This window comes from Salmo trutta, unplaced genomic scaffold (genome assembly GCF_901001165.1).
Source record: "Salmo trutta unplaced genomic scaffold, fSalTru1.1, whole genome shotgun sequence".
Lineage (NCBI taxonomy): Eukaryota > Metazoa > Chordata > Actinopteri > Salmoniformes > Salmonidae > Salmo > Salmo trutta.
Window position 1 is genome coordinate 853,373 of NW_021822340.1, and position 17,500 is coordinate 870,872.

General features: G+C 47.4%; 1 protein-coding gene across 1 annotated transcript; it reads right to left on the minus strand.

Annotated features, from left to right (window-relative positions):
• Positions 1-7,967: 7,967 nt before the first annotated feature.
• LOC115181896 (interferon gamma 1-like) lies at positions 7,968-12,256 on the minus strand. Its single transcript, XM_029743588.1, has 4 exons — positions 11,813-12,256; positions 10,263-10,322; positions 9,819-10,022; positions 7,968-8,544 (listed from the first exon to the last, which is right to left on the minus strand). The coding sequence occupies exons 1-4, from the start codon at positions 11,939-11,941 to the stop codon at positions 8,407-8,409; spliced, it is 531 nt and encodes a 176-aa protein (XP_029599448.1). The 5' UTR covers positions 11,942-12,256; the 3' UTR covers positions 7,968-8,406.
• Positions 12,257-17,500: the final 5,244 nt, after the last annotated feature.

The window sequence follows — 17,500 nt, forward strand, 5'->3', positions numbered from 1 at the left end:
AAATTAAGTGGACACTTCTGATGATGATCCGTGACATCTGACGAGTTTACACTTGCAGGGCGAGGGGCAAGGGAAGAGGGGCGAGGGGGTAAGGAAGGAATAAATTATAAATGGACCGCCTTTGCCCGGAAAATCGTCACTCGTTCGTCCCGCGACAATTGTATTTTCAGCCTCTTACTTACACTTGTATGTTGACTCCATATTGACGTATTGCGGTTTTAAGTTTTGGTTAACTTTTCTTAGCTGATGTACAATCATCGTGAATTGAATTATGGGGCGTTTCAGGCCCCGAAGTGAACATAATTGTACACTTGCACACAAGACTAAAAAGTGAATGCTGAGGGGCTTACATTGCAATCTTCCCTTGCTTGGCTAATCATTTGGTTCGATGAGTGTAACGACGGTCGTCTAACGGGGACCACGATGCGGCGTGTGACGTGCTCATATTTACTTTTATTAAACTCAAAATCAAACAAACAACAACAACAACAACCGTAAACAGTCCCGTCAGGTGCAACATACACAAAACAGGAAACAACCACCCACAAAACACAGGAAAAAACACCCCTACTAAATAGGACCTTCAATTAGAGTCAACGAGGAACTGCCTCCAATTGAAGGTCAACCCAAGAAACTTAAACATAGAAATAGACACACTAGAATAAACATAGAAATATACTAACATAGAACATAAACCAAAAGCCCCGAAACACATAAAACAAACGCCCCCTGCCACGCCCTGACCGAACTACAATAACAAATAACCCCCTTTACTGGTCAGGACGTGACAATGAGAAACATAGCCGCGGTGATTCGCCCAAGGGCATAACGCGAGGGTAAGTGGATGAGGATGTGTCTTTTATGAGTTTGAAACGCAGCTCAGGTGTGGTTAATTCATCTACTTCCTGGTATTGTATATAAAGGCTTTACATCCACAGTGACTAGACTATCATTAGCATCATACAACAATTACAGGAAAATCCCAGCTCCACATTGTGTTGACGAAACAAATCACAGCACACCTCGTAATATGAGCAATGGATTGAGGTGTGTCCCCCGAATGATGGGCCTGGGATTCATGAAACAGTGTATGTAATAAACCATTCTTCTTCTCTGGTTAACTTCAATGACTAAACCAACGAGGGAACAGAATTATCCTCTCATGGAGTTGTATTTTACCTCTGTATGATTTTAGTGTGTGTGTGTGTGTGTGTGTGTGTGTGTGTGTGTGTGTGTGTGTGTGTGTGTGTGTGTGTGTGTGTGTGTGTGTGTGTGTGTGTGTACAAACAAAACCGGTTCTCTGCTAGATCATTATCCTTTCTCGGGCTCATCTGATTGTATTTCCAAACTTCACAAAAAGAGTTGTTGGACCTGCTTTGGTCTGTAACCACACCAAGTGTGAAGGGACAAGCTCCTCCCTCCCTGCCTGCCTGCCTGCCTGCCTGCCTGCCTGCCTGCCTACCCTGTCTTTCCTGTCTTCCCTGTCTACACAAGCATTTTGCTACACTCGCATTAACATCTGCTAACCATGTGTATGTGACCAATAAAATTTGATTTGATTTGCCCTCCCTGTCTGTTCCCTTTGTCCTCCCTGTCTGCCCTGTCTGTCTGCCCTCCCTGTCTGCCCTGTCTGTTCCCCTGTCTGCCCTGTCTGTCTGCCCTCCCTGTCTGTTCCCTTTGTCCTCCCTGTCTGCCCTGTCTGTCTGCCCTGTCTGTTCCCCTGTCTGCCCTCCCTGTCTGCCCTGTCTGTCTGTCCTCCCTGTCTGCCCTGTCTGCCCTCCCTGTCTGTTCCCTTTGTCCTCCCTGTCTGCCCTGTCTGTCTGCCCTGTCTGTTCCCCTGTCTGCCCTCCCTGTCTGCCCTGTCTGTTCCCCTGTCTGCCCTGTCTGTCTGCCCTCCCTGTCTGTTCCCCTGTCTGCCCTGTCTGTCTGCCCTCCCTGTCTGTTCCCTTTGTCCGCCCTGTCTGCCCTGTCTGTCTGCCCTGTCTGTCTGCCCTGTCTGTCTGCCCTGTCTGTTCCCCTGTCTGCCTGCCCTGTCTGCCCTGTCTGTTCCCGTCTGCCCTGTCTGTCTGCCCTGTTTGTTTCCCTGTCTGCCTGCCCTGTCTGCCCTCCCTGCATTCTAAATGGCACCTTATTCCCTATAAAGTGCACAACTTTTGAGCAGAGTCCTATGGGCCCTGTAGAAGTGCACTATATAGGGAATAGGGTGCCATTTGGGAACGTAACATAAAGCAGTGGCAGGTAACCTGACCTTAGCTGTGTCTGTTAATCTGTATGACAAACACTGTTGGAGTCTATATGGGAGGATGGGGACTATCTGGTCTGCATGCAGTCTATCACAGTGCCATCCGTTTTGTCACCAAAGCCCCATATACTACCCCCCACTGCGACCTGTACGCTCTCGTTGGCTGGCCCTCGCTTCATACTCGTCGCCAAACCCACTGGCTCCAGGTCATCTACAAGACCCTGCTAGGTAAAGTCCCCCCTTATCTCAGCTCACTGGTCACCATAGCAGCACCAACCTGTAGCACGCGCTCCAGCAGGTATATCTCTCTGGTCACCCCCAAAGCCAATTCCTCCTTTGGCCGTCTCTCCTTCCAGTTCTCTGCTGCCAATGACTGGAACGAACTACAAAAATCTCTGAAACTGGAAACACATCTCCCTCACTAGCTTTAAGCACCAGCCCATTATCTCTATTTCTACTTTGCACTTTCTTCCACTACAAATCTACCATTCCAGTGTTTTACTTGCTATATTGTATTTACTTTGCCACCATGGCCTTTTTTGCCTTTACCTCCCTTATCTCACCTCATTTGCTCACATTGTATATAAACTTATTTTTCTACTGTATTATTGACTGTGTAACGATTGTCGTCGGGAGACGAGGAAGCGGACCAAAACGCAGCTGGGAGCGAATACATGTTTATTTAACACACTAGAATTAAACATGTACACAAAATCAAGGAAAAACTGCCAATACGTTACGTGCTCAAATAACGAGACAACAACCCACAAACATCGTGGGGGAAAAGGAACTTAAATGTGATTCCCAATCAGACAGCTGTCGCTTGTGAAGTCTGATTGGGAATCACATTTAAGTTCCTTTTCCCCCACGATGTTTGTGGGTTGTTGTCTCGTTATTTGAGCACGTAACGTATTGGCAGTTTTTCCTTGATTTTGTGTACATGTTTAATTCTAGTGTGTTGAATAAACATGTATTCGCTCCCAGCTGCGTTTTGGTCCGCTTCCTCGTCACCAGGCGACAAACGTTACAGAACAACCCACCGAACCAGGACCAAGCAGCGGGAGGAAAAGGAGCACGAGAGATGGGCTCGCGAGGGAAAGGAGTTCTGGACCTGGGAGGAGATCATGTCGGGGAAAGGACCCTGGCGGACGGACTCCCAGGTCGAGGAGGAAAAGCCAGCCGGTAGACGGAGTCGCAGGCGGCGGTCGAGGAGGCCCGGAAAACACCCCCAAGAAATTTTTTTGGGGGGGCTAATGGGGTGGTCCGGAAGGACAGAGGAAGAGCCCAGACCGCTGCTCTCATGGGGGATGACGGCGGAGGAAGAGACGAAGATGATGAGGCAGTTGATTGAGGACCTGCAGAGGGAAGATCTGGAGGAGGAGCCATGGTATGCGGAGTTGCGCGCTGTGTCGCCAGTGCGCCCGCACAGCCCGGTGCGTCCGGTGGACATGCCCAGCACATGCCGTGCTAGGATGGGCATCCAGCCAGGACGAGTGGCTAAACCGGCTCCACGCTTCAGTTCACCAGTGCGTGTTCACAGTCCTGTCTGGCCCGTTCCTGCTCCCCGCACCAAGCCCACGGTGCGTGTCCACAGTCCTGCCCGGCCCGTCCCTGTTCCCCGCACCAAGCCATGGTATGCAGAGTTGCGCGCTGTGTCGCCAGTGCGCCCGCACAGCCCAGTGCGTCCGGTGGACATGCCCAGCACATGCCGTGCTAGGATGGGCATCCAGCCAGGACGAGTGGCTAAACCGGCTCCACGCTTCAGTTCACCAGTGCGTGTTCACATTCCTGTCTGGCCCGTTCCTGCTCCCCGCACCAAGCCCACGGTGCGTGTCCACAGTCCTGTCCGGCCCGTCCCTGTTCCCCGCACCAAGCCCACGGTGTGTGTCCACAGTCCTGTCCGGCCCGTCCCTGTTCCCCGCACCAAGCCCACGGTGTGTCCACAGTCCTGTCCGGCCCGTTCCTGTTCCCCGCACCAAGCCCACGGTGCGTGTCCACAGTCCGGCACGGCCCGTGTCTGGTCCACCGGTGCACAATCCTGTTCCGGTCGACGGCTCCGCTCCGGAGCCTGAGCATGCCGCTCCACAGTGGTCCAGTCCGGGCCAGAGGGGTAGGGCTAGGGTGGAGGCAGGGGGAGAAACACGCCCGGGGCCAGAGCCTCCACCGAGGGTGAGGCGCCCACCCGGGTCCCCCCCCCTAATAGACTTTAGGTTGGTGCGCCGGGAGTACGCACCGTTGGAGGGGGGGTACTGTCACGCCCTGACCAGGTGAACTCTGCTATTTTGGTCAGGGTGTGGCATTTCTATGCTTTATTTTCTACGTTTTGGTTATAGCCTTTCTTTGTTTTATTTCTATGTTGGGCTCGGGGGTGATTTCCCAATCAGACAGCTGTCGCTTGTGAAGTCTGATTGGGAATCACATTTAAGTTCCTTTTCCCCCACGATGTTTGTGGGTTGTTGTCTCGTTATTTGAGCACGTAACGTATTGGCAGTTTTTCCTTGATTTTGTGTACATGTTTAATTCTAGTGTGTTAAATAAACATGTATTCGCTCCCAGCTGCGTTTTGGTCCGCTTCCTCGTCTCCCGACGACAAACGTTACAGACTGTATGTTTGTTTTACTCCATGTGTAACTCTGTTGTTGTATGTGTCGAACTGCTTTGCTTTATCTTGGCCAGGTCGCAATTGTAAATGAGAACTTGTTCTCAACTTGCCTACCTGGTTAAATAAAGGTTAAATAAATAAATAAAAATGACAAACACTGTTGAAGTCTATATGGGAGGATGGGGACTGTCTGCATGACAAACACTGTTGAAGTCTATATGGGAGGATGGGGACTGTCTGCATGACAAACACTGTTGAAGTCTATATGGGAGGATGGGGACTGTCTGCATGACAAACACTGTTGAAGTCTATATGGGAGGATGGGGACTGTCTGCATGACAAACACTGTTGAAGTCTATATGGGAGGATGGGGACTGTCTGCATGACAAACACTGTTGAAGTCTATATGGGAGGATGGGGACTGTCTGCATGACAAACACTGTTGAAGTCTATATGGGAGGATGGGGACTGTCTGCATGACAAACACTGAAGTCTATATGGGAGGATGGGGACTGTTTAAATGAATGAAAGCCTGTCTGGGCTATGGCAAAAATTTAGAGTTTTCTTTAAGAAATACATGCTTAAACAATACTTTTGATATCATGGATGGTCAGTCCTTGCATCCATAGCTCTGAGAGTGGTTACTCCCCAACCCTGATTGTGTACTGGAAACACAGTTTGAGATCACTGTGAGGGGATTTCAGCATTGTTTAGAAGGGGGAATTGGGCTTCCCGGGAAAATGTTGTCCGAGGTTGCAACAGTAACCAAGGCGGGCGGAGCTTAGCAAAGGGTCAATTATACCTCAATCTCTGCAGGGGGGAAGTCCCTAGTGGATGTTTGGCATCTTAGCTGAGCAGTCATGTCTATTTATAAGTCTATTCTTAGGTGATTTGTTTGTGAGTTTGTCTATTTTTAGAATAGAATTACTTTAATGTTCCTAGAAAAAAAATGGCAAGTTGTGTCAAGTTGGATAAGATGTGTAAAGTAAACATATAACAGCAATATGACATCAGAATTCACACAAGACAGACACACATACAGTTGAAGTCGGAAGTTTACATACACCTTAGCCAAATACATTTCAACTCAGTTTTTTTCACAATTCCTGACATTTAATCCTAGTAAACATTCCCTGTCTTAGGTCAGTTAGGATCACCACTTTTTTTTAAGAATGTGAAATGTCAGAATAATAGTAGAGAGAATGATTTATTTCAGCTTTTAATTTCTTTCATCACATTCTCAGTGGGTCAGAAGTTTACATACACTCAATTAGTATTTGGTAGCACTGCCTTTAAATTGTTTAACTTGGGTCAAACGTTTTGGGTAGCCTTCCATAAGCTTCCTACAATAAGTTGGGTGAATTTTGGCCCATTCCTCCTGACAGAGCTGGTGTAACTGAGTCAGGTTTGTAGGCCTCCTTGCTCGACATGCTTTTTCAGTTCTGTCCACAAATTTTCTATAGGATTCAGGTCAGGGCTTCATGATGGCCACTCCAATACCTTGACTTTTTTGTCCTTAATGCCATTTTGCCACAACTTTGGAAGTATGCTTGGGGTCATTGTCCATTTGGAAGACCCATTTGCGACCAAGCTTTAACTTCCTGACTGATGTCTTGAGATGTTGCTTCAATATATCAACATAATTTTCCTACCTCATGATGTCATCTATTTTGTGAAGTGCACCAGTCCCTCCTGCAGCAAAGCACCCCCACAACATGATGCTGCCACCCCGTGCGTCACGGTTGGGATGGTGTTCTTCGGCATGGAAGTCTCCCCCCTTCTCCTCCAAAAAAAAACTATGGTCATTATGGTCAAACAGTTATATTTTTGTTTCATCAGAGCAGAGGACATTTCTCCAAAAAGTACGATCTTTGTCCCCATGTGCAGTTGCAAACCATAGTCTGGCATTTTTATGGCGGTTTTGGAGCAGTGGCTTCTTCCTTGCTGAGCGGCCTTTCAGCTTAGGTCGATATAGAACTCGTTTTACTGTGGAAATAGATACTTTTGTACCTGTTTCCTCCAGCATCTTCACAAGGTCTTTTGCTGGTGTTCTGTGATTGATTTGCACTTTTCGCACCAAAGCACGTTCATCTCTAGGAGACAGAACGCGTCTCCTTCCTGAGCGGTATGATGGCTGCGTGGTCCTGTGGTGTTTATACTTGCGTACTATTGTTTGTACAGATGAACGTGGTACCTTCAGGCGTTTGGAAATTGCTCCCAAGGATGAACCAGACTTGTGGAGGTCTACTATTTTTTTCTGAAGTCTTGGCTGATTTCTTTATATTTTCCCATGATGTCAAGCAAAGAGGCACTGAGTTTGAAGGTAGGCCTTGAAATACATCCACAGGTACACCTCCAATTGACTAAAATGATGTCAATTAGCATATCAGAAGCTTCTAAAGCTATGACATAATTTCTGGAATTTTCCAAGCTGTTTAAAGGCACAGTCAACTTAGTGTTTGTAAACTTCTGACCCACTGGAATTGTGATACAGTGAATTATAAGTGAAATTATCTGTCTGTAAACAATTGTTTGAAAAATGACTTGTGTCATGCACAAAGTAGATGTCCTAACCAACTTGCCAAACCTTAGTGTGTTAACAAGACATTTGTGGAGTGGTTGGAAAATAGTTTTATTAATGACTCTAATGACTGTAAACTTCAGACTTCAACAGTAAGGGTTGATCTTAACCCTATAAACACAAGTGTTTAGGTTAGTGTATTTGGTTTATTCATGTTTCTGAGGACGGATGTCTTGTGGTGTTATCTTGTGGGCATCCCAAATCGCAGCCTAGCCCCTATATAGTGCACTACCTTTGGCCAGGACCCTATGGGCCGCCCATTTGGGACACGGCCGTTGTGTGGGCCCCAGCCGTTGTGTGGGCCCCATGCAGGGGAGGGTTTTGGTTTCAATACAAGAACAATTATAAAAGTCAGTCCGCCAATGTGTGATATTTCCATACAGCACCATACATAGATTTGTGTGTGTGTGTGTGTGTGTATGTGTATGTGTGTGTGTGTGTGTGTGTGTGTGTGTGTGTGTGTGTGTGTGTGTGTGTGTGTGTGTGTGTGTGTGTGTGTGTGTGTGTGTGTGTGTGTAGATAGATAACATCAGTCATCAGAATTGTTTCCTCAGTGTCCATTTATTCAGTCATAGATTTTACAGATCCTGCATAATCTGCAATAAATAACTATTTATAAAAAAAAACATTTTCTAGATAATGAATAATAAATATAAATTAACAAAATGTATTGATTCAAGAAAAATAGATACTCTTAACAATGATAATATACCATTGAGTATTGTGCATGATTTCATAGATTAAATAAATACATTTTATAAATAGATGGCCAGTTGAGGCATTTTGTATAAAGGTAATATGTATCTCCACTGTGGCTCCGGAGGGAAGTTTCCCCTGTGTACATACAGATCTAGAATCAGCTCACCCTCCCACAATCCTAACCTTCACCGTTAGAGGGGGAAATGCTAAACTGACCCAAGATCAGCTTCCAGGTGTAACTTCACCCTAAACCTAGCCTTCACAGTAGACACGGTTGGTCATCTACATGATGTGTGATTTGAGCCTCTGGGCTTGCCGTCTCTTCCTGCGGTTGTCCTTCTTATGGGCCAGTTTGGAGGCTTTCTCGTAGATGGTAATGAACTCGGACAGAGCCTTCCCCTGGACTGTGGTGTTACTGGTCTGAGACAGAAGATACAGGCATTAACTATCAGGTAATTAGTTCATCAGGTGTCATGATGACGGTGTCTATACAGTAGACTATACTACAGTCATGATGACGGTGTCTATACAGTAGACTATACTACAGTCATGATGATGGTGTCTATACAGTAGACTATACTACAGTCATGATGATGGTGTCTATACAGTAGACTATACTACAGTCATGATGATGGTGTCTATACAGTAGACTATACTACAGTCATAATGATGGTGTCTATACAGTAGACTATACTACAGTCATGATGATGGTGTCTATACAGTAGACTATACTACAGTCATAATGATGGTGTCTATACAGTAGACTATACTACAGTCATGATGATGGTGTCTATACAGTAGACTATACTACAGTCATAATGACGGTGTCTATACAGTAGACTATACTACAGTCATGATGATGGTGTCTATACAGTAGACTATACTACAGTCATAATGATGGTGTCTATACAGTAGACTATACTACAGTCATAATGATGGTGTCTATACAGTAGACTATACTACAGTCATGATGATGGTGTCTATACAGTAGACTATACTACAGTCATGATGATGGTGTCTATACAGTAGACTATACTACAGTCATGATGATGGTGTCTATACAGTAGACTATACTCCAGTCATAATGATGGTGTCTATACAGTAGACTATACTACAGTCATAATGATGGTGTCTATACAGTAGACTATACTACAGTCATGATGATGGTGTCTATACAGTAGACTATACTACAGTCATGATGATGGTATCTATACAGTAGACTATACTACAGTCATAATGACGGTGTCTATACAGTAGACTATACTACAGTCATGATGATAGTGTCTATACAGTAGACTATACTACAGTCATGATGATGGTGTCTATACAGTAGACTATACTACAGTCATGATGATGGTGTCTATACAGTAGACTATACTACAGTCATGATGATGGTGTCTATACAGTAGACTATACTACAGTCATGATGATGGTGTCTATACAGTAGACTATACTACAGTCATGATGATGGTAGCACAGTGCAAGAGAATTATTAATCCAGAAAGCTGCTGATTTAAATGTTGCGTAGTCCATGGGATGTTTCATTCTAATTGACATATCCTTAATTTCATTTTTTTTTATATGCAGAAGTACATGTCATTGCTATGTGTCTTCATCTGCTAACATATTAAGCGATGACCATGTGAAAGTCGACTATACCAGATCTGTGTTCTACTTCATGGAGGGAAGCTCACCTCGATGGCCCACAGGTTCTGCAGGTGTGTCCTCAGCTCAGGTATCCTCTTCAGGAAGTAGTGTTTCTGGAGATCCTGAATTTTCCCCTTGACATATTTCAGACTCTCAATCACTTCCTGGTCCCCCGTCTGGTTCAGCATCTGGCTGAAGATACTCCGATACACGTCCAGAACCACACTCATTAACACCTTCCGCTCACTGTCCTGAGGGAGGGAGGGAAGGAAGGAAGGAAGGAAGGAAGGAAGGAGGGAGGGAGGGAGGAAGGAAGGAAGGAAGGAAGGAAGGAAGGAAGGAAGGAAGGAAGGAAGGAAGGAGGGAAGGAAGGAGAATATTTTTAATATCTTTAAATGTAGTTTTGTCTCCAGCCTAGCCCGAGGGTAAGCAGTAGTTCCACATTGGTGATATTAGCCTGAAAGGGATAACAATGTAACTATATATCTTACCTCAAACGTGTCCTTGGGGAAAACAGGTTTTCCATTGAACAGCTGGTCCTTGGAGATCTTCTGGAAGAGCAAGACATGATGACAATCAGTGGTGTTGCTTTTCTCCTTCAACTTGTTGCAGTGTATTGCATATAGTGGACTCTTCTCCCCCTAATCACAAGTATAGTGTCTGTCAGACCTGGGTTAAATATGTCAAATAACTTAAAATACATCATTTAGTTTGTCAGGTACAATGGCAACAATGGAGTAGTCCCAAACGTGCAAACTCTAAACTACATCTAAGCTAAAGCTCACCTCAGATGGAAGTGTTTGAGCCAGGTCTGGTGTTTATGGGCCTACCTAGAAATGCACTGTTATGATGATGTCATCATTTTCAGATTCATTTTCAGTCTCACTGACAAGTCTTTCCTGCTTGGGCAGGAAGTGTGGAACTTCTCTTGGTTTTAGTCAAACATTTTATCTCTAACTCATCAACATCCAATGTTCTCCCTGTTCTGTTCTACTGTTGGCCTCCCATTAGGACGGAGGTCTCCCTGTTCTGTCCTACTGTTGGCCTCCCATTAGGAAGGAGGTCTCCCTGTTCTGTTCTACTGTTGGCCTCCCATTAGGACGGAGGTCTCCCTGTTCTGTCCTACTGTTGGCCTCCCATTAGGAAGGAGGTCTCCCTGTTCTGTTCTACTGTTGGCCTCCCATTAGGAAGGAGGTCTCCCTGTTCTGTCCTACTGTTGGTCTCCCATTAGGAAGGAGGTCTCCCTGTTCTGTCCTACTGTTGGTCTCCCATTAGGAAGGAGGTCTCCCTGTTCTGTCCTACTGTTGGTCTCCCATTAGGAAGGAGGTCTCCCTGTTCTGTTCTACTGTTGGCCTCCCATTAGGAAGGAGGTCTCCCTGTTCTGTCCTACTGTTGGTCTCCCATTAGGACGGAGGTCTCCCTGTTCTGTCCTACTGTTGGCCTCCCATTAGGAAGGAGGTCTCCCTGTTCTGTCCTACTGTTGGCCTCCCATTAGGACGGAGGTCTCCCTGTTCTGTTCTACTGTTGGCCTCCCATTAGGAAGGAGGTCTCCCTGTTCTGTTCTACTGTTGGCCTCCCATTAGGAAGGAGGTCTCCCTGTTCTGTTCTACTGTTGGTCTCCCATTAGGAAGGAGGAGTCTAAAGTTTGCTAATGCAAACACAGTCAGTAGAGGCCAATCTATCTATCTATCTATCTATCTATCTATCTATCTATCTATCTATCTATCTATCTATCTATCTATCTATCTATCTATCTATCTATCTATCTATCTATCTATCTATCTATCTATCTATCTATCTATCTATCTATCTATCTGTCTGTCTGTCTGTCTGTCTGTCTGTCTGTCTGTCTGTCTGTCTGTCTGTCTGTCTGTCTGTCTGTCTGTCTGTCTGTCTGTCTGTCTGTCTGTCTGTCTGTCTGTCTGTCTGTCTGTCTGTCTGTCTGTCTGTCTGTCTGTCTGTCTGTCTGTCTGTCTGTCTGTCTGTCTGTCTGTCTGTCTAAACCCCTGTTTCCCCAGTTAATAATGTGTATGATACTTACATAGTGGACCTTCAGTTTGTCTATGTTGCTCTTCATGTTAATTGATGTGTACTGAGCAGCATTACTCCATCCTAAAGTCATCCAGCCCATCAAGCAGAAACACATCACAGCCCTTGATAACACATCCATGGCTCTCAACCTCACGCTGAAGTTCCCTCAAAGCTCAATAGTCCTCAATCGGTGTACGGTAACTTCAGTCAAAGGCCTTGACTTGAGTTGACTTTACGAGACCGCCTTGTATCTGACACTACTCAAGTCTTGTTCTTCTGTGTCTGTCTGACTGATGCTGAGGCTAAGACAGACAAGTATTTATATAGTTGAGGCAGAGGCAGAAACGATAGAGGTGTGAGGTTGTGGGTTCTCTGACTGAGCGAAGTTTCCTTTAAATCACACACCAACACACGGCCACTGAACACCTTGTTTTTTGCAGCAGAGCATGGGGTCTTGGGTTGGAATCCCTAGGAAACAGGTAGTTTTGACACATTCTGGGGAAGTTCTTTGGTGATGTGGGTATGATGAGGGGGACGAGGAGGAGAATCAGGAGAAGGTATGTGGGGAGGGGGATGTCTGGGTTGAAGTCATCTTGGGTTGAAGTCATGAACAGGTGAAGAGCTTGTGTGCGTCCCAAACGGCACACTATTCCCCTACATAGTACGCTACTTTTGACCAGAGCCATGCCGGCTCTGGTCAAATGGTGATTAGTGGTTGTAGCTGATCAACTAATGAAAGTGTGGTGTTTCCTCTGACTGGCTTTGTAGTAAATGATGCATGGTTTGGTGTAATAGTGAAACTAACACCAATGCCATCATGCTCTTATTAGATACTGTCATTACTGATATATACCTTCTGTTGGTCTCTGTAGGTGTACTTCTCATTCATCATTGTAGGTCTGCCTCTCAAATGGCACCCTATTCCCTATGTAGTGCACTACTTTAGATCAGGGCCCATAGGAGTAGTGTACTACTTTAGACCAGGGCCCATAGGGGTAGTGCACTACTTTAGATCAGGGCCCATAGGGGTAGTGCACTACTTTAGACCAGGGCCCATAGGGGTAGTGCACTACTTTAGACCAGGGCCCATAGGGGTAGTGCACTACTTTAGACCAGGGCCCATAGGGGTAGTGCACTACTTTAGACCAGGGCCCATAGGGGTAGTGCACTACTTTAGATCAGGGCCCTTCTGGGAAGGCTTTCCACTAGATGTTGGAACATTGCTGCAGGGGGACTTGCTTCCATTCAGTCACAAGAGCATTAGTGAGGTCGAGCACTGATGTTGGGGAGGTTAGGCCTGGCTCGCAGTCGGCATTCCAATTCATCCCAAAGGTGTTCGAGGGGGTTGATGTCAGGGCTCTGTGCAGGCCAGTCGAGTTCTTTCACACCAATCTCGACACAAAACCATTTCTGTATGGAGCTCGCTTTGTGCACGGAAGCATTGTCTTGCTGAAACAGGAACTTCCCCAAACAAAGTTGGAAGCACAGAATCGTCTAGAATGTCATTGTATGCTGTAGCGTTAAGATTTCCCTTCACAAGGGGCCTAGCCCGAACCATGAAAAACAGGCCCAGACCATTATCCCTCCTCCATCAAACTTTACAGTTGGCACTATGCATTCAGACAGGTAGCGTTCTCCTGGCATCCGCCAAACTCAAATTCATCCGTCGGACTGCCAGATGGTGAAGCGTGATTCATCACTCCAGAGAACGTGTTTCCACTGCTCCAGAGTCCAATGGCAGCGAGCTTTACACCACTCCAGCTGACGCTTGGCGTTGCGCATGGTGATCTTATGCTTGTGTGCGGCTGCTTGGCCATGGAAACCCATTTCATGAAGCTCCCGACAAACAGTTCTTGTGCTGACGTTGCTTGCAGAGGCAGTTTGGAACTCGGTAGTGAGTGTTGCATCTCAGCACCCGGTGGTCCTGTTCTGTGGGCTTGCGTGGCCTACCACTTTGCGGCTTAGCCGTTGTTGCTCCTAGACGTTTCCACTTCACTATAACAGTACTTCCAGTTGACCAGGGCAGCTCTAGCAGGGCAGTAATTTGACAAACTGACTTGTTGGAAAGTTGACATCCTATGATGGTGCCATGTTGAAAGTCACTGAGCTCTTCAGTAAGGCCAATCTACTGACAATGTTCGTCGATGGAGATTGCATGGCCGTGTGCTCGATTTGATACACCTTTCAGCAACGGGTGTGGCTGAAATAGCCGAATCCACTAATTTGAAACGCTGTCCACGTACTTTTGTATATATAGTGTACGATGTAAATGCACATAGACGTTTCAGTATTTAGAGAAAATTCATCAATATTCCCAAGAAAACGTCATTCATTCAGAGCAGGATTTGCATTGACTGTAAACCAGCTATATCCTATCTATTTTATTATCATCAACTATAGTTTACATATAGTTCATATTTTACCACTGCATTGTTTATTTATTGTGAATGGGAAAGAAAAGCTACTTATTCTTGGTATTTATTGCTATCTAGGCCAAAATGCATTCATTGTGTCTGCTGGCATTACCGAGGCACAGATAGGAGAGCAGTGGAGAATGCCTCTCTCTCTCGCTGTCTCTCTCTCTGTCTCACTGTCTCTCTGTCTCTCTCTCTCGCTCTCTCTTTCTCTCTCTCTCTCTGTCTCTCTCTCTTCCTCTCTCTCTCTCTCTCTGTTTCTCTCTCTCTCTCCCTCTAACTCTCTGTTTCTCTCTCTCTCCCTCTCTATCTCACTGTCTCTCTCTCTCTCTCTCTCCCTCTCTCTCTCTCTCTCTCTCTCTCTCCCTCTCACCGCAGTCAGTGTGCTAGCTTCCTAAAATGGCACCCTATTCCCTATTTAGTGCACTACTTTTGACCAGGTAGTGCACTATATAGGGAATAGGGTGTAATTTGAGACGCATCCTTTATCAGCACTCAGAAGAGACGGGCCCTATGTGGTGTGAAACAGGAAGGGGCTTGGGCTGTCTTGTCACTTAGGAGTAACACTGTCATAAAGCATTTCTTAGAAGACTTCTGTGTTGCTAGATGCTAGTTGCTGGTTGCTAATGCTAGTACAGATAGATGCTGATGCTACTTTAATTGACACCCAGGCTTTTTCAAAGGGGGGACAGCGGCATCACATTCACACAAATATTGATGTTGAAAGAATGTGGTTTGATTCAACTATCTATTGAAAATTGTTTATTTTCAGGAACCACTTTTGCTTATTCAGGCTAGTTGCTAGTTGCTAGTGCATAGACGCTTGTCAGTTTCCATGAGAGAGAAATGGTTAGGGTTGAGGGTGTCACTCTGTCACCTCGGAAAGGGTGACAGGTTGGGGTTTCAGTGTAGGTCGACCGCGCAACCCCATAACACGTCAGGTGACAAAACGGAATGGTTGGATCTGAAATAAAGGTTCCTACAACACACTCATCCTGCGACACCACCGAATGAATGACCTCACCTTTACAATTCCAGAACCCCGGGAAAACACCGAATGAATGATCTCACCGTCATAGTTCCAGAACCCCGGGACAACACCGAATGAATGATCTCACCGTCATAGTTCCTGAACCCGGGAAAACACCAAATTAATGATCTCACCGTCATAGTTCCAGAACCCGGGACACCACCGAATGAATGATCTCACCGTCATAGTTCCAGAACCCCGGGACAACACCGAATGAATGATCTCACCGTCATAGTTCCAGAACCCGGGACAACACCGAATGAATGATCTCACCGTCATAGTTCCAGAACCCCGGGAAAACACCGAATGAATGATCTCACCGTCATAGTTCCAGAACCCCGGGACAACACCGAATGAATGATTTCACATCTTTACAGTTCCGGAACCGCAATCGGAAATAATGTGACTGAGCACAAATCAATTCACATCAGGGAAATAAAACTACGAAATAAACCCAATACTCAAATATCTCTCACTAAGAAAAACTGTAGGTCTACTAAGAAAGAACAGCACTTCAGTAACATAGAATCCTAATAAAAAACACATTTTTAAAAACCAGACTCAAGACATGTAACAGGATATATTTTCAGGGTGATTTTATTTCCAGGATATAAATACAGTACATATGATCCATTGATTTGAACTATGATATCAAATCAAATAGTACTACATTACCACTGTTATAGGATGTAACAGCCGTCGTCAGAATTAGACCAAGGTGCAGCGGAGGATGTGTTCATCATTAGAATTTTAATTGAAAAATAGAACACTACAAAAATAAAGAAAAGACGACAGCAAAACAGTCCTGTCAGGATTAACTCTACACAGAAAACAATCACCCACAAAAACCCAAAGGAAAAACAGGCTACTATTGTGTGACTCCCAATCAGCAACAACGAACTACAGCTGTGCCTGATTGGGAGCCACACACGGCCCAAAACAAAGAAATACAAAAACATAGAAGAATGAACATAGAACGCCCACCCAATGTAACACCCTGGCCTAACCAAAATAAAGAACAAAAACTCCTCTATGGCCAGGGCGTTACAGTACCCCCCCAAAGGTGCGGACTCCGGCCGCAAAACCTGACTCTGAAGGGGAGGGTCCGGGTGGGCCTTCTTACGGCGGCGGCTCAGGTGCGGGACGTGGCCTCCGCTCCACCCTCGGCGTCGCCCACTTAGGTGGTGTCCCTGGCCGCGCTGGAGGACTGGTGGGCAACCCTGACTGCGCCCTGCTGGCGGGCAATTCTGGTTGCGCCCGGCTGGCGGGCGACCCTGGCTGCGCCCAGCTGGCGGGCGATTCTGGTTGCGCCCGGCTGGCGGGCAATTCTGGCTGCGCCCGGTTAGCGGGCAACCCTGGCTGCGCCCGGCTGGCGGGCAACCCTGGCGGCTCCGGGCTGGCGGGCGGCTCCGGCGGCACTGACCCAGGATTCTCCAGGCTGGGGAGACATGGAGACCTGGCCCTGGGCGCAGGCACAGGACTCACCAGGCTGGGTAGACATGAAGGAGGCCTGGCCCTGGGCGCAGGCACAGGACTCACCGGGCTGGCGGGCGGCTCTGGCGGCTCCGGACAGGCGGGCGGCTCTGGAGGCTCCGGACAGGCGGGCGGCTCTGGCGGCTCCGGACAGGCGGGCGGCTCTGGCGACTCCGGACAGGCGGGCGGCTCTGGCGGCTCCGGACAGGCGGGCGGCTCTGGCGGCTCCGGACTGGCGGGCGGCTCTGGCGGCTCCGGACTGGCGGGCGGCTCTGGCGGCTCCGGACTGGCGGGCGGCTCTGGCGGCTCCGGACTGGCGGGCGGCTCTGGCGGCTCCGGCCCAGGACTCACCAGGCTGGGGAGACATGAAGGAGGCCTGGCTCTGGGCGCAGGCACTGGACTCACCAGGCTGGGGAGACCCACTGGAGGCCTGGTCCGTGGAGGAGGCACAAGACTGACCAGGATGGGGAGACCCACTGGAGGCCTGGTCCGTGGAGGAGGCACAGGACTGACCAGGATGGGGAGACCCACTTGAGGCCTGGTCCGTGGAAGAGGCACAGGATAGACCGGGCTGTGGGGGAGCACTGGAGTTCTGGTACGTAGGCCATCCACCCATACTCCAGGCTGAATGCCCACTTTGGCCCGGCACGGGCGGAGCGCAGGTATTGGGCGAACTGGACCCTCCCAGCGCCCTGGAGACACAGTGCGCAGAACCGGTGCAGGATAACCTGGACCGAAAAGGCGCACTGGAGACCAGACGCGCTGAGCTGGCACAATCCGT